Source organism: Pyxicephalus adspersus, chromosome Z, assembly GCF_032062135.1.
Source record: "Pyxicephalus adspersus chromosome Z, UCB_Pads_2.0, whole genome shotgun sequence".
NCBI lineage: Eukaryota > Metazoa > Chordata > Amphibia > Anura > Pyxicephalidae > Pyxicephalus > Pyxicephalus adspersus.
This window is the reverse complement of record NC_092871.1, coordinates 5988462-6007468: the sequence shown is the minus strand read 5'-3', so window position 1 is coordinate 6007468 and position 19007 is coordinate 5988462. Positions and strand designations below refer to the sequence as shown.

Sequence of the window (19007 nt, the reverse complement as noted above, 5' to 3'; positions counted from 1 at the left end):
GGAGTCTGAGTGAAAGATTATTTTCACATAGACTTTAATGCTGCTTGAGTGGAAGATTAATCTCCCATAGCCTTCAATGGGTTTGAATGGAAGATCTCTTTTCCATAGATTTCAATGTGGCTTGAGTGGAAGTTTCTATATACCATAGATTTCAATAGAGTTTGAGTGATTGATTAATTTGGGTTGACAAGTTTGACTTGAACAAGGGGTTTGGAAAACTTTAAAGGAAGTTCACCAAAACCTTCCTAATCCAAACCCAGGTATAATCACCCATATCATTTATTCTCTCTTTGTTCCTGTGTTATCACTGTATCAAAAAGACAGGAATGCATAGAGATCATAGGTGTAGCATGGACCCCCGAGACCCACCCACTGCAGGCTTTTTGCAGATAACTACAGAAAGGAAGGGATACAAGACCAGTCACCCTGCACCAAGAGAGAAAGCAGCACTAACTGGTCTTGACAAAGGAAGCTTCTGAACAGAAGCTAACGTTCATACTGATTGCTGAACATTTCATTTATAAATACACACAACACACCAATATTGAAATATTATCACACACGCCTATATTTCTACACATTGGGCATGATTTAATAAAGCCCTACAGAATTGGAGAGTATCAAGGGAGAACTTGAGTGATCATTAAACTCGGAACTGATTCTCCCAATATTTGGCAAATGTTTTCGATTCTGGACCAGATCCATTCCACGTTTTCTAGATCACCTAAGTTCTCTCATGATAGTCTATCTTCTCCAGTCTAGGATAGCTTTATTAAATCAGGCCCATTGACTTATCTCAAAAAGAACGAGTACATGTTGCTTTATTTTGAACAGAACATAATGTGAATACACGACTAGCCAGAGTCCCTTTAACGTCGGTCCTGGAGCAGTTGATGCTTCACATTCTTTGTAGCGAAGTATTATCTATATTATTATTTTTATAAATAAAATAATAGAACCATTTTGCAGCATTCAGTGGACGCTAAAACAATCGTCTCCGGACTTGCAGGGGTTAAATCCGGATGTACGTTAACAGGCGGCATTTAATGAAACTGTCACAGGCTGCCTGTCCACCCGAGCCGTCTCTCCTGTATGTCCCTCCAGCCAGCTAATTGGTCTCAGAGCACACAGAAAATTCAGGAATACAATAGCGGACTGCAGGGGAAATAAATAAATGATAACGTAAAACATGAGAGCAGCACTCACCTCCAGCACAATGCTTTCCATTTAACATTGCAGGAAGCTAGCTCATCCCAGCTCTGGAATTGGAATAAAATAAAGGTAAACTCCAGATAGGAGAGAAAAAAAATACAAACACACAAACCCATATCGATTAGCCGAAACAGGAAAACCACTAACGGGTGAAAGGATAACATTGATGACCTGGTTAAAATGACCCCTGACAAGGGAATGAGGGGTTGGATATATTGGGCAGACACTGGACAGTCAGCCATTGAAGGTGATGTGTTGGAAGCACGACAAATGAGCAAGGGTTCAGATTTGAATGACTTTGACATAAGCCAAATTGTAATGGATGCTCCAATGGGTCATGGCATTTTCAATATGGCGGGTCTTGTTGGGTTCTTTAAGACATTGAATGCTTAGAGCCTACTAAAAATGGTCTAAAGGATGGACAAACATTATGAGATGATGGACAACATATATTGTGAATAATAATTAGTAAAATTATATTACTTCTTATTTACTAACATAGAGTATCTTTTCTAAAAAGCTTGGAATGGTCCAATCTTGAACCTTTGTTAAGGTTCGAAAAACTTTGTTGAAGTTCTACCCTTTGTGTCCTCCATCTTCAGATTGCTTGGGGCACCAACGTTCAACCCATTTTCTGTAATCTTAGGCCATCATGAACCAATAACCGAAGTGCCTGCTGTTATATCACAGTACAGAACTGGAGAGAATGGTGCCAACTTTGTGACAAGAATAAAGGGAAGGGTACAAAGTTTAGGGTATCTGTAGAACTTTTTAAGGACAAGACTAAAAATTACCACTTGCAGCCATCAGTTGGTGTACTCCAGTCTATTCTTTTCCCTTTTGCGGAGTTATTTATGTTTTTGCTGTAAATAGCCTAATGTGATCAGAATAATATCATCTCTTGCTGTTGATATCTAGTTACATGCTGCTGAATGATGCAGAAAAGGGGTACTTACCTATCCCTCATTTAGATTTTAGATTTTACAGACCTATAGGGTTTTTGGGTAGACTCTTGAAGTTCTACATCATATGTTACAGTTTGTGTAATATATGTTTGCATACATGCTATTCTCTTTACATTCACTTTATGCTTTTGATCCGCACAGTTCTGCTGTGCTTTGCAGCCAGGGCGGTCACACTACGACTCCATGTAATAGTCAGTGCTGTGCAGTACATTATAAATTGTAATTATCACCAGCGAGTGAGCGGAGCCAGCACTCGGAGGCGCATTAAGAGCCCACGGGGGCAATCGTTCCCAAATCCCACAGCAATCTAGGACAAGAAACCGCCAAGCAGGCGAGGAAAAGGAAACCTTGCTCGCAGGTAGGAAAAGTTACAGTATGTAAAACTCATTATAAAATACTGGAAAGAGCTGCATCGGCTCTGTAACTTCAAAGAGACTTAGGACGACACGTATTAGGCACGGTTCCCCTCTACCAGATCTTCTTTTCATTCCGGTAATAAAACTGCTACTTTTAGGGAAAAAAACCTAGAGACCTGAATTCTACATCAATTGGGATGGTTGGGTGAAATGGAGCACCTAGGTATTATTAGGGAGAGGAAGAGCACCTACCCTGGGGTTCTGGTGGACATCAGCAGGGGTCGTTTTTATATTAGTTTGGTGCATTTTTTTTTTCTTTTTTTTCAATCAATCAATCAATCAATCAATAATAAAAAAGATTTATTAAAAATGGTGACTGAATAAAGGCCCTGGTGAGCCATATTGAGGCCTGGGCTGCTCATCTTTAATAGCCCCATATGGCAGTGACACCAATGACAAGTTTCAATCAATCCTCTTCAATTCTGATAATAATAAAATAAAAATATACATGAACAGGTGTTCCATGGAATATTAAAGCAGAATTTCAGTTCCCCGGTCTAAAGTTATAATACACAAACTCAATTTGTAATTTACACCGTTCCTTCAGATAAGTGTGCCGGTTTATTAGCCAGTCCTGTTGATATGTATTCCTCCTTTGTCTTGCAGGAAGCAGTCAAAGAGAACAACAAGAGGCGAGAAATGGAAGAGAAGATGAAAAGGGCCAAGATAGCAAAGGAAAAAGCTGAGCGAGAGAAGATAGAACGAATGCAGAAAAAGAAGCAACTGATTGATATGAATAAAGGTAAGACAAGAAGAGCAAATATTCCCCAGAGTGTGTATATTATACTGTCTTCAAACACGTGCCCGCGTTTCATTAATCTATGCAGATTCACCAGTGCTCATACCTGTGTATCATGACTCCGAACCGCGCATTCATCTTCCACTGATATGTCCCTTCATCTTGTTGCCTCCAACCCTATCCTGAAATCAGTGTCGGGGCCATGGATCTATACATTCAGCGTTTGTTTTTTACTTTTTTATGCACTGCGCTGCACTCTGGGCCTTTGTTAGCGATCCATCTCCAGGTTTGATGTTATTCATCATGCTCTCCTAATTACTGAGACTTTGATCTCTTCTACAAATATGAGAAATATTTCATTAATATGGTAATGCCGCTGTGTTTAATACGGTTAGATTTTTATGTGACGCACAAAGGCCTTCTGCGATGTGGGCACCACGTATCGCCTCTTTAGAAAATCCAGTTGTTTCTTTAACAAAGGGCCTTTCAAAATATGTGTTCATGACGGCAATCGTTAGTAACTTTCATTTGAAGCTGCCGATGCATTAGTTAGTGCAGGAGGTGGAAATAGGTTATTATGTGATTGCTGTACACACGGACATTTGTAGGCCTAATTTTGAAACCGTTATCTTATGAGCATCACATTCTCAGGTCATTTGCTATATTGTTTGACTTTTCTTGGAATTTATTGCAGCAAACATTAAACATCAAACCACCACCATAAAGAAATTACTTTGAATTAAATTAGAGATATTATGTTTATGGATTTTTAGCTTTTGCACTTATATAAAATTTTATTTTTACGAAATCAAAAAATGAATACTTACAAAGGATCCCCAGAGCTCTATGGGTTAGCTAAAGAGGCAAAACAGCTGGTGGTGCTTTAATGCTCATGGTGTTTCATGCACAATTACAAGGGATGCCCAACTATAGAGAGTGGAAATCTTATTTCCCCTTCTGGGAGGTGCTAAAGGCAATTATTGTCGTTGAAGTACCGATCTCACCATTGTACCTAAAGAAGAAACTGTTTGGTAGATTTAGCCCAGGCTGCCCTCTGAAACTGGTTCTAGTTAAAGTTGTTTTTTTAGGGGTGTTTTGAGATATGCACTTGAATTGTGGGGTATTTTTTTTCTCTCCCCTAATCCATGAGGTAATGTGTTTCAAGTCATTGAAACAAGGTGCCTCGTAAGGATTAACTACGGCCCAATTTTATTGTTGATTCAAACAAGCCCAAAGTATAAATGTAGAGTGGAAACCATTTATTTTACCTTCTGTAAAACCCAAGGGCTGAAATTGCTATTGTATCCACTGTTGCCAGAAAATCTCAACTTTCTATTTGTGTAGTGTTAGAAGACAGTATTTCGTGATTTGAACCCTGTTGCCCATTCAAATCTATTCTGGGTGTAGTTGTTTTTAAAACTGATATACATGGTCCTCTGTGAGATGCTCTTGAATTCTGGGGCCTGTTCACTTTTTCTCCCCTCCTAGACTATCAGTGATGACGTGATTTAGGCAGTAGAAACTGGTTGCCTAGTAAGCTTTTATCGAAACCCAAATTAATTGTTGATGTGACCAAGCCCAAACACAAAGTCCAACGCTTGAGAGTGGGCACCATTACTTTTACCCTTTGTAACGGACTTAAGGCAGAGCTTGCCATTATTGTGTTTATTCTTGCCTTTGAACCTGAGTGGTATTGGAAGATGCCCTGATTTCTACCAATGTTGCCCATTTAAACCGGTTCTGGTTGGAGTTCGTCCAAAAATTCATAGGGAGGTTTTCTGTGAGACGCTCTTGAACTCCCGGCCATCATCATTTTTTATTCTCTTCTTAGAATCTCAGAGGTCACACAGTAAAAGATATTACAGCTACGAATCTCTGGCTAGGCGTGCATGATCCTGGTATTTAAACAGTATTTCATCGTGCAGTCATGTTCTGTTTAGACGTGCTCATTTTACGGGTCTGCCGGCTGGCTCGGTGCCTAAATACTACACTGTATTAGACTTGCATTTTTCCACTTTTTTTTCCTCTTTTTGCTGCGGATGTGGTTAACACAATGAACGAAACAACGTTATTAGGTTTCCATATCCCGGCGGTGAGAAGTCACTTTGTCAAAATGACAGCTTGAGAAAATATGTGCGCGATCTTTCCCTGGCCCGTGTGTCATATTTACTTAGTTTGGCCAGAAATAAGCTGCGCTGTGATTTTTTTTTTATCCTTCATTCTCCCCGCTCTTCCATGCTGTCGACGCGACTTCGGCTTATGAAATTATACTTATAGTGTTTTTTGTTGTTCTGTGTATTTTTTCCCGTCTTGTATCTTGTTTCGGTTTTGGCAAAATATATTATTATAAAATCTGATCATGGTAATCGAGCGCTGAAATGCTGTTTAATAAACTGCAGCTTTTGGAAAAAGGAGCCGCGTGCAAAACAGGCTTTCGGATATGTTGTTTGTTTTGTGCTCGCCTTCAGAAACGCAAATTATAACATCCAATAAACAAATTGTCTCCTGAGCAAAGCAGATCAGGGGAACAGAGTGGCCTACTAAAGAAAAAGAGATGTGTAAAATACATTTAGAAAGAGTTGAGCTTTGTGACATGCAGCTGTGAGAGTCTAAAAATCTCTGTGCAGCACAATCAAAAAGATATAATGCTTTTGTTTTTCTTGATACAAAAAACATCTGTTTATTATGCAAAACCTAAATATCAGCATATAAACCAGCATATACAACAACCACAAAAGTAGAACTTTAAACTCCAAATTAACAATAACCTAATCATATCATAATGGTCGCAGATCCCAGAAGACATTATGAACAAAAGATTGATATTTTTGGCCCCCCAGTCCTACTCCCTCAGCTCAGGTAGCAATATCAACCAATGCAGACCCACCTCTTTCCAGAGACCACTGTATATTACAATGACACAGAGGACACTATACCAAAAATGAGCCCTAACACCCCTTTACAGCACCACCAAGACCACTGCCTTCCAGGACTTCAACTGCCGAGCATTGTGTGTGGGTGGTAAACTCTTGCACCAACCTTTTATTAACTTCCTACCCTATCCTACACTTGTTACCTCTCCCCCCACCCAAAACCCACTGAGCATAACTTTACATGTGAAAACCCAAAATAGTATAACTGAACTCCAGTCCGTGGTCAAAATTGCTGGTTAGTGTCACCCCACCCCAACACAGCAAGGATTAACTGTACATTGCCTAAGGGGGTAAAGAATAAGGTGAAATTATTTTTTCCTTTTGCAAACTTACAACCAGTCCCTCAGAGCTCCTAATTTTTGCCATTTATCTGGCTGTGGACCACAGTATGTCCTGGTGTGCATGTAGGAGAACATCAAAGGCCAGGGCCACATCCCAGAAGCAGAGTATAGTGCATGTGAAAGCTTGCAGCTAGGGGAACAATGAATATTGTTGGTTTTGTTTCTTATTTCTCATCTCTATATTAGATGAATAGTTGTCCATTGATGTTTTTGTAGGATAGAGAGGGGGGGGACCAACATTTTTAACTGCTGACTGGAACTTGAAGAAGAGTTTATAATAAGCATACTGCCACCCTATTTTGAACGTATCTTTCAAAAACTTTTTAACTTTGTTGAACAAGCATTGTTTACAAGTCAGCCATCCGCGTCCCTTGCCAGTGTTTGCACCAGCTGGTTTACCATCACCCCTTACATGAATGTCACTGCTGTAGGCAGCAGTGTAGACACAAAGAATGACCCTGCCTCCTAAAAGCAGAAGAAGGCTTTGGCCATTAAAATCTAGATTTTTAAGTTTTATTTTTGTTGTTTTGGGAAAGGGGAAGTAGAGAAAAAGAAATAGACTTGAGGTTCGTTTCAAAAGAAGGTAAGGGTGCAAATTATTTTCATTTTTTCCTTTTTTATCCAAAAGCCAAACTTTTATATTTATTTTTAAATGTGGCTTGGAATTACAAAAATTTGTTTTTATACAATTGTCTATGTGGATTTTCATCTCATTGTACAAGCAACATAAACAATATATTTTACCCACAATCAGGTACCTGATCAGTACCTGATCAGATAAAATTTGAAAGGCATGATTTAAATTGGGATCTCCGACTACTACTAAATAAATCAGGTTAATCATGTTACGTTTTTCTTTTTTTCATAGAGTAAGGAATGGTTAGACCATCAATTCCAATGGGCAGAATTTACTTCCTATCCTGGAGACACAAAAGAAAGTTAAATTAAAGATCTTCAAAGTGAGGGGAATTGTGTTAGTTCTCACCAGTCCAAATTGACTTGGCTTTTCTTTGCCATTCTAAAATTTTCTTTGTCTGTTCAGAGTGAAAATGGTCAATTGCACAAATAGGATACCAAATCATAAAAAATGGATGAACTTCCACTTTAAAACAACTCTCCAGTCTTCTTTTCTTCTGCTATCCCAGTTTCCATAAATTGTTTGCGGGTTCTTGACCATTCTTGCCAGGTTCCTCGGACTTGGTTGTGTCGAAAAAACCATAAAAGCTCTTAGTGATTTTATAGGAAGGCTAGTAAAATTTAGAGCAACTATCAATCACCCTCGCGAGCTGATAAAAGGGCATTTCATTATGAATTCAGAGCCAGCTGTTCGTCAATTATACTTGAGGGAGCAGAAGTGATGTCAAATCTCTGTACGTACGGCTTGTTTGTCAAAGCTAACTGCCTACACAAGGTAAGAACTAAGTTTACTAAGTTTGGAGGCAGAGATATAGAGTGTAGATGTGTGTGTGTGTGTACATATATACTGATTTTGTGTAGGTCCACACCAATGATAGCCATTAGAAATTTCTGGGTGCGTGTTTTGGGCTTTCCTCCCCATGTCTACAAGTTCCAGCATTGCAAAAGTCAAGTTCCGCTAATCAGTGGCCGGTGCACCTCAAATGGCGCCCCTGTCCACAAAGATTTTGTGTAAGTCCCCCTTGTGCCACCTAAACCGCCATTTAGATCCATGTCCTCTGGTGTTCTGTAGTCCCCAGAACCAAGACATTAGCAATGGATCTTTTAAGTCACACAGCCTCCGTTGGCCTGCCTTCCACCAATCTTGCCACCATCTTTACCCCAGGAAATCAATTCAAATTTACCTAACCATCCACATGGTTTTAGAGAAAAATGAATGAGCCCTGGCCACCTTCTTTCACTGACAAGTTTTGACACTGTTTCCCATTGAAGGTGCTTTTGGAGATGGGACAGGTGTCAGCATGGGCTCTCTGATTGACTGCAGCTATGTTGCCCCCTACTTGGCAAGATCCAAGTGATGCCATGTGTGCTTTAACACCTTTCTCTCATGCCAGCAATTTTGCTATAGTAGCCCCTCTTTGGTATCAGACTTGACCAAGGACCTTGTTGCCAGTTTCCCTGGAAGACTTTTAGTTGGTAATAACCGCAATGAGCCAATAAAGAAATGGACCGACTCATCCTCCAGCCGTTACAATTTGGCTCTTTCCAGAATCAACCAGGTCCTTACATTCACCCATTTTTCCTGCTTTCAACACATAACATTCAAGAATTGACTCTAGCTCTCTTGCTGCCCAATAACAATCCCCACCCTTAACAGGTGTCATTGTCCCCAGATCATCAATGTTTTATCAGACATGTTTAAAGTTTAAGAGTTACAAAAGTCAATGAGTACAATTTATTCTTTTTCCAAGCATTTCAACATAAAGATTGGCACACATCAGGCGACACTTAGAGAGAGTTTTTATTTCTTTATGTGCTCAAATATTTCCAGTTTGCTTGAGATATGAGTGGTGCCACCATTTGTGATTGGCAGTGACTGCCCGTTCCCAGAATCCTTTGTGTCTCAGCCTTTTGATGTTGGTGTCGGATTTGTTTTGCCGGAAAGGTTGTTGAAAGCCTGTTTATTGAATTCAGATGCCTGTTGTGGATTTAATTGCGTCTTGGCATTTTTTTTGTATTGTTTGATGTTCAATCATATATCAGAAATATAAAAAAAATTCTCCTTTATCTCTTAAAGCAAACCCATGCTTTGCCAAATCAAAAATAGTGCATTTCAATAACATCTTCACCTTCTATTTGTAACTTTGAAAACTACCCAGTACTTCAGGCGATGAAGGATCACATGACTCTCCTTTCGATCACATGACGTTCCCAGTGCTTCCTGATAGGCTGTGTAGGAATTGGCACTGTCACATGGTGGCAGGGAAAAAGTCATTGATTATGTGCAAGTCCTGATTTGGAGTTTGCACTCTTTGCATAGGGCAATTACATAGAACAGGGGAGCATGTGTAACTGAGGAAGGCAATATTACACCGAACAAGCCCTATTCAACAGTTTCATAAACTCCCAATCTTTGCTGGCTGCATGCTTTATCCAAGATAACAACTATGAAATCCAGAAACAGGACGACAGACCTGAAATTAAAAAAAAATCCATCTTTTTGTCAGATTGTCTTTACCCATCCCCACCAAGCAGTCTCCTGGGGTACCGGCACTAAAACAAAATTCAGATATAAGCGCCGTTGGATGATCCTCATTATGGCACGACGTGCCATCCCAGTGGTACATTGTTCCCGTCATGTCACATTTGGGCATTTTTGGAACGCCGAGCGATGTGAAGTGCACTTTCATAATATGACAATCGGGGAGAAGTACATACCTGGCTTGGCAGTTTCCTGGCATCTAATGAATGGTGTCTGAAACATGGAGAGATTAAGTGAATCTCACAGGGCAAATGCGAGCTGACAGCAGATGGAAGACGCAGGGCTGCGTTCAAATGCGGAGATGTCAGCCTCCAAGGGGCCAGGGACTTTTTACATACGCCTGCGTTCGCCGCTGACAAAAAAAAATGACATCTTAATGGAAATATGTATTTTTATCAGGGAGATAAAAAGAGCATCTTCATGAAGCTGGATAAGTTTAAAAAAAAAAAAAAAAAACAGGTTGCAAATGTAAAGTGGAGAAAGGCAAGCGGGCTTTGACATGTAAATAACACGGTCACAACGATGTGTCCTATCAGCCACACACCAATGCTGATGACATCTAAGTGTTATTCTAATGTCACATTAGGTAGATCGGAACATTCCGACCTTGGATCCAATGGATCTGATTTATTATAGATCTCCAAAACTGGAGAAGATAAACATGGAGAACCTGGCGGTGTCAGCAAACCTGGAGAGGTTTTCTAAAGAATAATTTGCTATTATTTGTCAATTGTTTTTAATCCTGGAGTGGATCTATTCCTAGTTTGCTGGATTACCCAGGTTCTCCCTGGTAAAGAATTAAGAGCTCTGTGGGACTGGTTGTAGGTTTGCAATAATTTACCTTCTCCAGTCTTGGAGAGCTGTAATTGGTCAGGCTCAATGCATCACTTGCTACTTTTTCTGCACAGCCAGAATGCTAAAGTGATGCACAAGGCTTCCTTATAGGGGTAAATGGAATCCTTATCCTCACTGAGATTCACATATGATGGAAAGTGTCAGGAACATTAAACTTCTCATTCATATCTAATCAGTATTAATATTATCAGTATATCAGTATCAAAGTATTTTTTCTTTATTATCTGTATTATATCTGTCAATGCCAGGTTAGTGCCATCAGGGGGCAGTACAAGGGGTATCTCTGTACTGAGTCAACAGACCTTGACTTCTGCAATGCTAAAACTTTTAGTCATGAAGGAGGAGGGCCCATAAAGTTTACCAACTATGGCGCCCAGAAATTTCTGATGGCTATTTTAGCCAGTCGAAACGGCGGATAAAGAGAGTTGTCGTTATCCAGCTGCTTATGATACCTATCAATGTCACATATTAGAACTGTAGAATCAAATTGATCAAATTTCGTGTTTTGAGCCAAGTTGGAATCGACTTATATTGGAAATATCTGCCCATCATCCATTGCAGCTTACCAGTCCTTAAGTCCTTAAGCAGACCTAAATTAAAATTTTACCTTACATAAAAGAGTAGACAGCCACTTTTATTTTAGGTAAAAACTACCTTTTTGCTTGGGGGGGGGGGTAAAGACAGAAGGGGAGTGCAGACCCTCCTGGGATACATATGTCACGGATCCCAGGTGGCTTTTGGCTGCTCCTTCTGCACATGCCAGATCTCAAGCATGCCAGAATGAGATCTTTCTTTAATGAGAAAAAAAATGCGCTGTGAGATCAGGTGACACAGGCAGAAGGCGGGAAAAGAGGAGTGAAGATGGGGGCGCCTGACGCTTCCTCTGGGAGTAAAGTGCATTTCAGGACAACGCTGCATCCAATCTAGGAATCCTCAGGATGGCTCGACGGATCTGCAAAGGTAAAGGTGAGTTTTTTTTTTTTTTTTTTTATTTGTGAATACAAAGTAACTTTTCTTTGGTATGGGTTTTTTTCAGTACTAAATGTTTGTTGTGTACTGAATTGGTACATTAGTGATTGGTGTGAAAATTTAAATTTATTTTGTTAAAAACATAACCGTTTTTATTAAATCACATAAAAACACTTTTTCATTAAACCCTATACTTAACATAGACCAACTGATCCTAATAACTTTTAAATACATATTTTTTGAAGTTTTTGCATACATTTTGATTTCTCCCCATTCTTGACGCGTTTCGCTCCCAGGCTTCATCCAAAGAACGGACTAAAAGGGATTTCCATCAGTTTCTGTACAAAGAATATGTAATTTAAATTTGTATAGTAATCACCTCCAACAGTATTCCCAATAACATTTTCAAAAACAACCTTCCCTTGAATTCAGGAATGCCACTTTCCATTATGTTTCTATTTTTATGTTCATTTACAAAGATCCAAGCATGGGTCAATCGTTTTAAAAAGAACACAAAATAGATGGGTCACAATCACCCTTAACAATACCCAAGGAGTGATCTTTGTGAGGAAAGGCACACTGCTTATTTGTGTTAACCTCCCTAACTGTAACCCCGAGAGTGACTCGGGGTAGAAAAAAGTTGCTACAAGTGGTAACCCCGAGCCACTCTCTGGGTTGGAACACCTAGGGAAGGTTAGTAAATAGAGCGCTTACCTGATCCGCCGGGGTCCCGCGCTGTCCAGCGCAGCGATCTCTGTCTTCTGTCTTCTTCCTGCTTCTGCATCCGATGAGTCACCAGGGGAGTTCCCGGTGACGTCGGTGCGTGTGTACGTCCCGGGCGGGGCGGGAAATTCAAAATCTATTGTATTGCATTAAATACAAGATAACTGTATTGAATGCAATGCATTGGATTTTTATGTGTAAGAGCAGTACATTGTTTTCAAAAACATTTATTTTACAGTATATATAATAGTATGAGTATAATATGTATTTTTTTTTAATTAAATTTTTTTTTTAATTAATTTTTTTTTTTAAATATAGATTTTTTTAATTTATTGTTTTTGATGATTTTGTGTTTCAAACTTTATTATACTCATACTATTATATTATACTATAAAATAAATTTTCATTAAAAACAATGTACCGCTTTTAGACATATAAAACCGGAAAGAAATGAACCGTTAGGGAGGTTAAATACCATATTTCAGAAGGATTGCATTCTTTTTTGTTTTATTTTTAATATTTTAGAAGTTATAATATATAGGAGGTATTAATATATATAATAATTTAAATAATATATATTCAAAATTGCAAAAAAATAAAGAACAGAAATAAAAAAGATATATATATTTTTATATTTAGATAATACAAGTTCAGGATAACATATATACTTTAAAGTGAATGTTTGTACATCACTGTACAGGACTGCCTGCTGATCCTGCCAGAATTGTATTAACTCTTACCTTTCTCTGCTGCACTTTCATTGCCTAAGTAGTCTTCTTTAATTCAAGATTATTAGGAATGTGCAGTGGCCCGGGGGTTGAATATTTATGAAAACTGCTGTATGTTAGGCCCCCAGCTTGTTTTCTGTATAAAGAATTACAAAGTACAGATCCTTTTGCCATAAATGCATTGTTCAGGCCCTTCACTCTCCTCTTGTATATTCTTTATTATCATTTCAATTTGTTACATTCACGTTGGAAATACGCTAGATGTTTGTCCGCTGGGAACACTTAAGGGCCATTGGCTGCCTACTACCACCCCCCCCCCCCAAACAAAGAGTGAACACAGTAATGTTTTTATTGGAATGACGAGCAGCCCCCGGACAGAAAAAAAAATACATAGCAGCAACTAATACATTCATGAAGACATTGTGTTCCTTTTTTATATAACACTTTGATAGATTGCAAGAATTTAAACTGTAAATAATACACATAAGACCCAACCCCTGAGGATCTCGCACTTGGATCCTCCCATTGCACTGAATCCATATAACAACACACAGGAGTACCAGTTTAAAAAAGCGTTCACACTCTGATGTGTCCCTAATTTACAGAACCATACACAATAACACTTGTACATGGTAGTGTTTACTTCGTCTTCAATGGACTGAGTCTACAACTATGCACAATAGTCCCTGCCCCTGAGGAGCTCTCACTCGGATGTTCCCATTGCACAGAATCAATATAACACCACACAGGAATGCCTTCGAACAAAGAGCTCACACTCTGATGTCCCTATTTTTCAGAATCATGCACAATAATCCCTACCCTTGGTAGCACTCACTTTATTGTCGTCAGTACGTCTACAACTATGCACAATAGTCCCCGCCCCTGAGCAGCTCACACTTTAATGTGTATATTGTGGAAATCCATGAAACCATATTGATAGTTTTCTTCCCCATGCTTAGATGTCTCCATTGTTCAGATACTGAACATTTTACACTCTGATGCCTTTATTTTTCAGAATCATGCACAATAATCCCTGCCCTTGTTAGCACTTACTTTATTGTCTTCAGTTAGTCCACAACTATGCACAATAGTCCCTGCCTCTGAGGATCTCTCACTCGGATGTTCCCATTGCACAGAATCAATATAATAACACACAGGAATGCCTTCTAACAAAGAGCTCACACTCTGATGTCCCTATTTTTCAGAATCATGCACAATAGTCCCTGCCCCTGAGGAGCTCACACTTTAATGTGTATATTGTGGAAATCCATGAAACCATATTTATAGTTTTCTTCCCCATGCTCCATAGATGTCTCTATAAAAAAGCCCGATACTGAACATTTTACACTCTGATGTCTTTATTTTATAGATTTTCTAGAACCATGTAAAGTGGTTCCTTTCCCTGAGGAGATCACACACATATATTTATATTGTGCAGATCTATAGAATGATGCACAACAGTCATTGCCCCGGAGTCACTAATGCAAAAAAAATACACACATAGAAGTCCATAAAACCGAGCACAGCAATTCTTGCTTCTAAGCAGCTCACCTTCTTCTGACCTCAATGTACAGACTCTATAGGGCTACATTCACCTGACCCTGCTGCGGAAGAACTCATATTCTGTTTTCCCCAGTGTATGCAATTTAAAGTACCATGGGCACTTAACCCTGCCCCTGAGGAGCGCACACAGCCCTGTCCCTATCAGTCATACAGACATCCACTCGGTCGGAAGCCAATTAAGCTACCGGTATGTTTTTGGAAAGTGAAGTAGCAGGAGTAAACCTCACATCACAGGGGAACTGTACATGTTGCTCTCAGAGAAGAGCATACCTGGTGGATTTGAACCCATGACCTGATGCTGCAAGGCCACACAGCTGCTCTATCAGTGAATGCAATAAATAAACCATTCTCACCGTGCTTAACACTTGAAACTGCCTCGTCAGTTGTAAGAGGTTAATGGCTGTTTTGTTTTTAATCGCAGCCGCATGTCACGCGTGCTTCTAAAAACACCTGAGCTCTGAGCTCATTTCCATGTTTACGTGAGAATACAATGATACCGGTGTGTTAAGTCACCAAGCTGAAACTAGGAGACCGTAATATATGCTCCTGCAAAACATTTTTTTTTTTGGGTGGAGGGTTGCTGTATGGTGGGGGGGTGGGGGGTTAAGCAAGTGCCGCAATGTTCCGCTTTTCAGCTCCCAAACAATGCTTCCATTCTGTAAACACTGAGCCTGAAGAGGAGAAAGGATGCGGCGAACATTCTTACTAAGAGCTTGCCGTCTTCCAGTAAAATTAATAAAGTGATTAAACTCTCTTCTGTCTTCCTAATTAAATGCTCAAAAAGCTTTGCCATGGTGTGCCAGGTGTGAGTGCCGATTGCCAGGCAATGAAAACGTCTCAAGTTAATTCTGCTACAACTTTATGCGCTAACTGAGGAAGAAAAAAAATATGCAAAGAAAAAAAGCCAAATGATACAAAATGGCAGCTTTATGTTGTTTAATATTAAGTCTTAAAGTGAACTTGGCAGCTTATTTAAATATTTCAGAGGTAAAGACCCAACTGAAAGCTTTGAGACACTGAAATGCTTGCTGTTATTTTTATTAGCCAGAAATACCTCTTGGGTGGACCTCTTTGAAATAGTTCTACATTTTTCCGAGGGGTCCAGCTGCCTTGGCTTCCTCTGCCTTCAGATTCTGTGTCTACTTATCTTGCCCTGAGATCTTTATGCTTCCCCTTTCCAGTACCCTCTCCTAATGTAAGATCTTGTCTCCATCCACTCCCGACGTAACATTGTTCCCAACGTACCTCCTCTTACTTTCATACCCTGACTCCACCGCTCATACCCAGGGGTACTGGTTTATCCTTTTTTAGCTAGCACAACCTCCTTGATGAATACAAACAGTTTTGTATTCTTAGTATGATCCTAATTTTATTACCGTCAATTTCCTACTTTGATATCTCCATTTACGTTCAGATCCCAGCTCTCCTCCATCCTACTCTGAAACACTGACCCCTGCCCTTAATACTGGTGCTACCTCCACCTTTGCTACATCCTGACTCCTCTCCCTGGATCTGACATCCTGTCTATACTTAAACCTTTAGGATCCCATCCTCACCCCTTTTCATAATTGTATTTTCCCCATCCACAGACCCTGTCTTAGCGCACTCCTATCCCAAGATTCCGGCTCAACCCCATCTTTTGCTTTCTTCCTATCTCTTCCCTTCCTTGCTGTACCACCCTGTGTTCCTTATTTACTCCACCTTACATCAGATTTATCTGGGTGGATGCAGCAAATTTACCCCCAAACAAGTTATTTGGCTTTAGTAAACACTGACACTTTTAATAAATAGTCTGGTTGGAAATTGAAGTACGTGGGACAAATACAAGATGATGGCTTGATGCTGGAAAACAACAATATTTTTTTTCTAGAACATAGGTTGGGTCATTTTTCTGTCTTTTAGTGGTGGAAGGGTTAATCTTACCCCCAGGCCTGCATTGATCTAAGTTAACTAGGCATTGTGCACACACAGACTTTTCCAAATCTCTGCTTGTCAGTCTCACATTGCAAACATCTCCCTTGCACCATCATCTCTATGTTCTGCATCACTCAGAAGGTGTTTCCATCAACTCGACCTGACCTTGCTGCTTTTTCAGATACATTTGATGCTGCCACTTACTTATTTTTTAAATCTTTCTTTAAGGCACAATAAGATATCCCTACACTGCAAAATAGGATGACCTTGACTTGATTTCCTGGAAAATGCTACACTTTTATTATTCTCTCAGATTGCTTTTGTCAGTGTGCAGTAGGATAGCTGGGTAGGTTCTGGGTGAAGGCAAGAGGACCTGTTCTCAGAATGGGAATAGTCTATAAGGCCCAAAGCCAAAATGATCCCCACCTCTCTCTCCCTCTCTTTCTCTCTCCCTCTCCCTCTCTCTCTTTCTCTCTCCCTCTCTCTCTTTGTCCCTCCCCCCTCTCTCTCCCTCCCCCCAAAAAAAAACCTTATAAACCCTGGTTCAATTTTCTTTAACAGAGGAAAAAATCCTTCCCGATGTTCCCTGGATCAGTCTCTGTTGTCTTTACTTTAAAACTTTAATACCCAGTTATATTCTGTGCTTCTAGAAATCATCCGGCATTTTTGTAATACAATCTACAGCACATGTTAAAAATTGGCATGGAAAGGAAGCAACGCACAATACAAGTAGCATTTATGAAAATGGCTCACTTCTCCCTTTGTAATGTAACCATAAAAGAAATGAAAAGTTGTGTTTGCGTTGAGAACAACAAAACTTGGCAAACGTTCTTTGTCAGCCCCAAACATCAGATCAGCTTATATATTCATTGAATATGTTTTTATGTTAAGGGCTTGCTTTCCATTGCATGAAGGTGAGCTTTATGTTTAGTTGTGGTCTACTCAAAAAAGAAGGATGAATCTGCACAGGAGATAAAAGTGAAATGTGTGAACGTGCCCCTGGCAGTGAGAAACATATGGACACCATAAACTTTATCTATTGAGTTTGAAAGAAGAGTTGTATTTCCTCTGACATTGCACTTCTCCTGCTCCTCTTCCATGTGTGATCTTTCTGGCAATGGAGTAAAACATTTCTGAATTTGATGTTATTTTGGTAGTTACATCTCCTGAATGGGGCTAATTCTGTCTTACATCTGCTTCTGATGATGCCCGAAGTTCCATAGCTTGACTGCCAGTGCCACCATGATCCACTCTTGTGTCTCGGTATTCCTGGCGGGCTTTTGGTGGGTTCTAAGGCTACCAGAAGCTTTTTCTGATTTTCCTTATTTCCCCAGAGATCTCAATTTTTAGACGCATCAGGCAGGAATGTCCAAAGCTTCCCAACCACTATGCACAAGATTTGCTGCTCAAAGTTTTGGAGCTTGGTTCAGAATCCGATTGCCTGTAAAGGGATTTCCGTTTTGGAAAATTACACAGTTCTCTGGCTTTCAAAATCCTAAGTTTTCATTTTACCATCACTGGTCAAACTTTTAAAAAATTGTGGACAGTACTTTACCTTCAGAGCAGAAAAAACAGAAAACGTCAGAAAAAAAGGACCTCGTGTGTTTCAGTCTAATAAATGGATTCTGCAATATTTTTTATTATTTTCACTAAATATATGTACAAAAATTGAGATCCTATAATTTTTATTATATTTAAAATTTATCCTATTAGTTTTACTTTTTTTATACAGTATGAAAAATTATACAAATCCATCCTAATACTGAATAATATAGCTATTGGCCTTTAATAGTATAAAGATAAGGTTGGAATTTCGGCATACTATGGGGTCAACCTTTATCCAACCTGGTTCTGTGGGCACAGCAAAGATTTAGTGAGTTTGAACGTATGGCAGTGGTAAATGTGCGTTATGAACAAAGGTACACCTCTAATGACTTGCTCACTTATAACCTCTTCTCATGCATCGCTCCAAGACTTCTCTAGGGCTTCCCCCACTCTTTGAAATGTTCGTCCTCCCTCTATGCAGCTTGCTCCTTCTTTTCCACACATTTATATCTGTCCTTAAGTCCCATCTTTTCAGTCTTGCCTACCCATCCTCATCTGCCTCCATCATTAACTAGCCACCAGTCCATATCCCCTCCTATTGTATACTACAGTGATTTTCAACCACTGTTCCGTGGCACACTAGTGTGCCGTGAGAGATCTTCAGGTGTACCGTGGAAAATTATCCAATTATCATTGTCGAGTGCCTGTGCTGTAGTGACTGGCAGAGTAATGTAATACTCTTCCATGTCAGTGGGTGGCAGTAGGTAGCTCAAGCGCCTTGTTTATTTTTAGAGGCGAGAATTAGCTACAAAGTGTAATTTTGTAACACTTTTGATTTGTGGTGTGCCGCAGGATTTTTTTAATGTAAAAAATGTGCCGTGGCTCAAAAAAGGTTGAAAAACACTGGTATACTACTCCTACCCACT

The 19007-nt window shown here is 39.6% G+C and overlaps 1 protein-coding gene across 1 annotated transcript in view; it reads left to right on the top strand.

Annotated features, from left to right (window-relative positions):
* The window catches only part of DIAPH2 (diaphanous related formin 2), a 659108-nt gene that overhangs the window by 520278 nt on the left and 119823 nt on the right, over positions 1-19007 (top strand). The window contains 1 exon segment of the mRNA XM_072430145.1: positions 3200-3335. Within this exon segment, the coding sequence (XP_072286246.1) occupies positions 3200-3335 (136 nt within the window).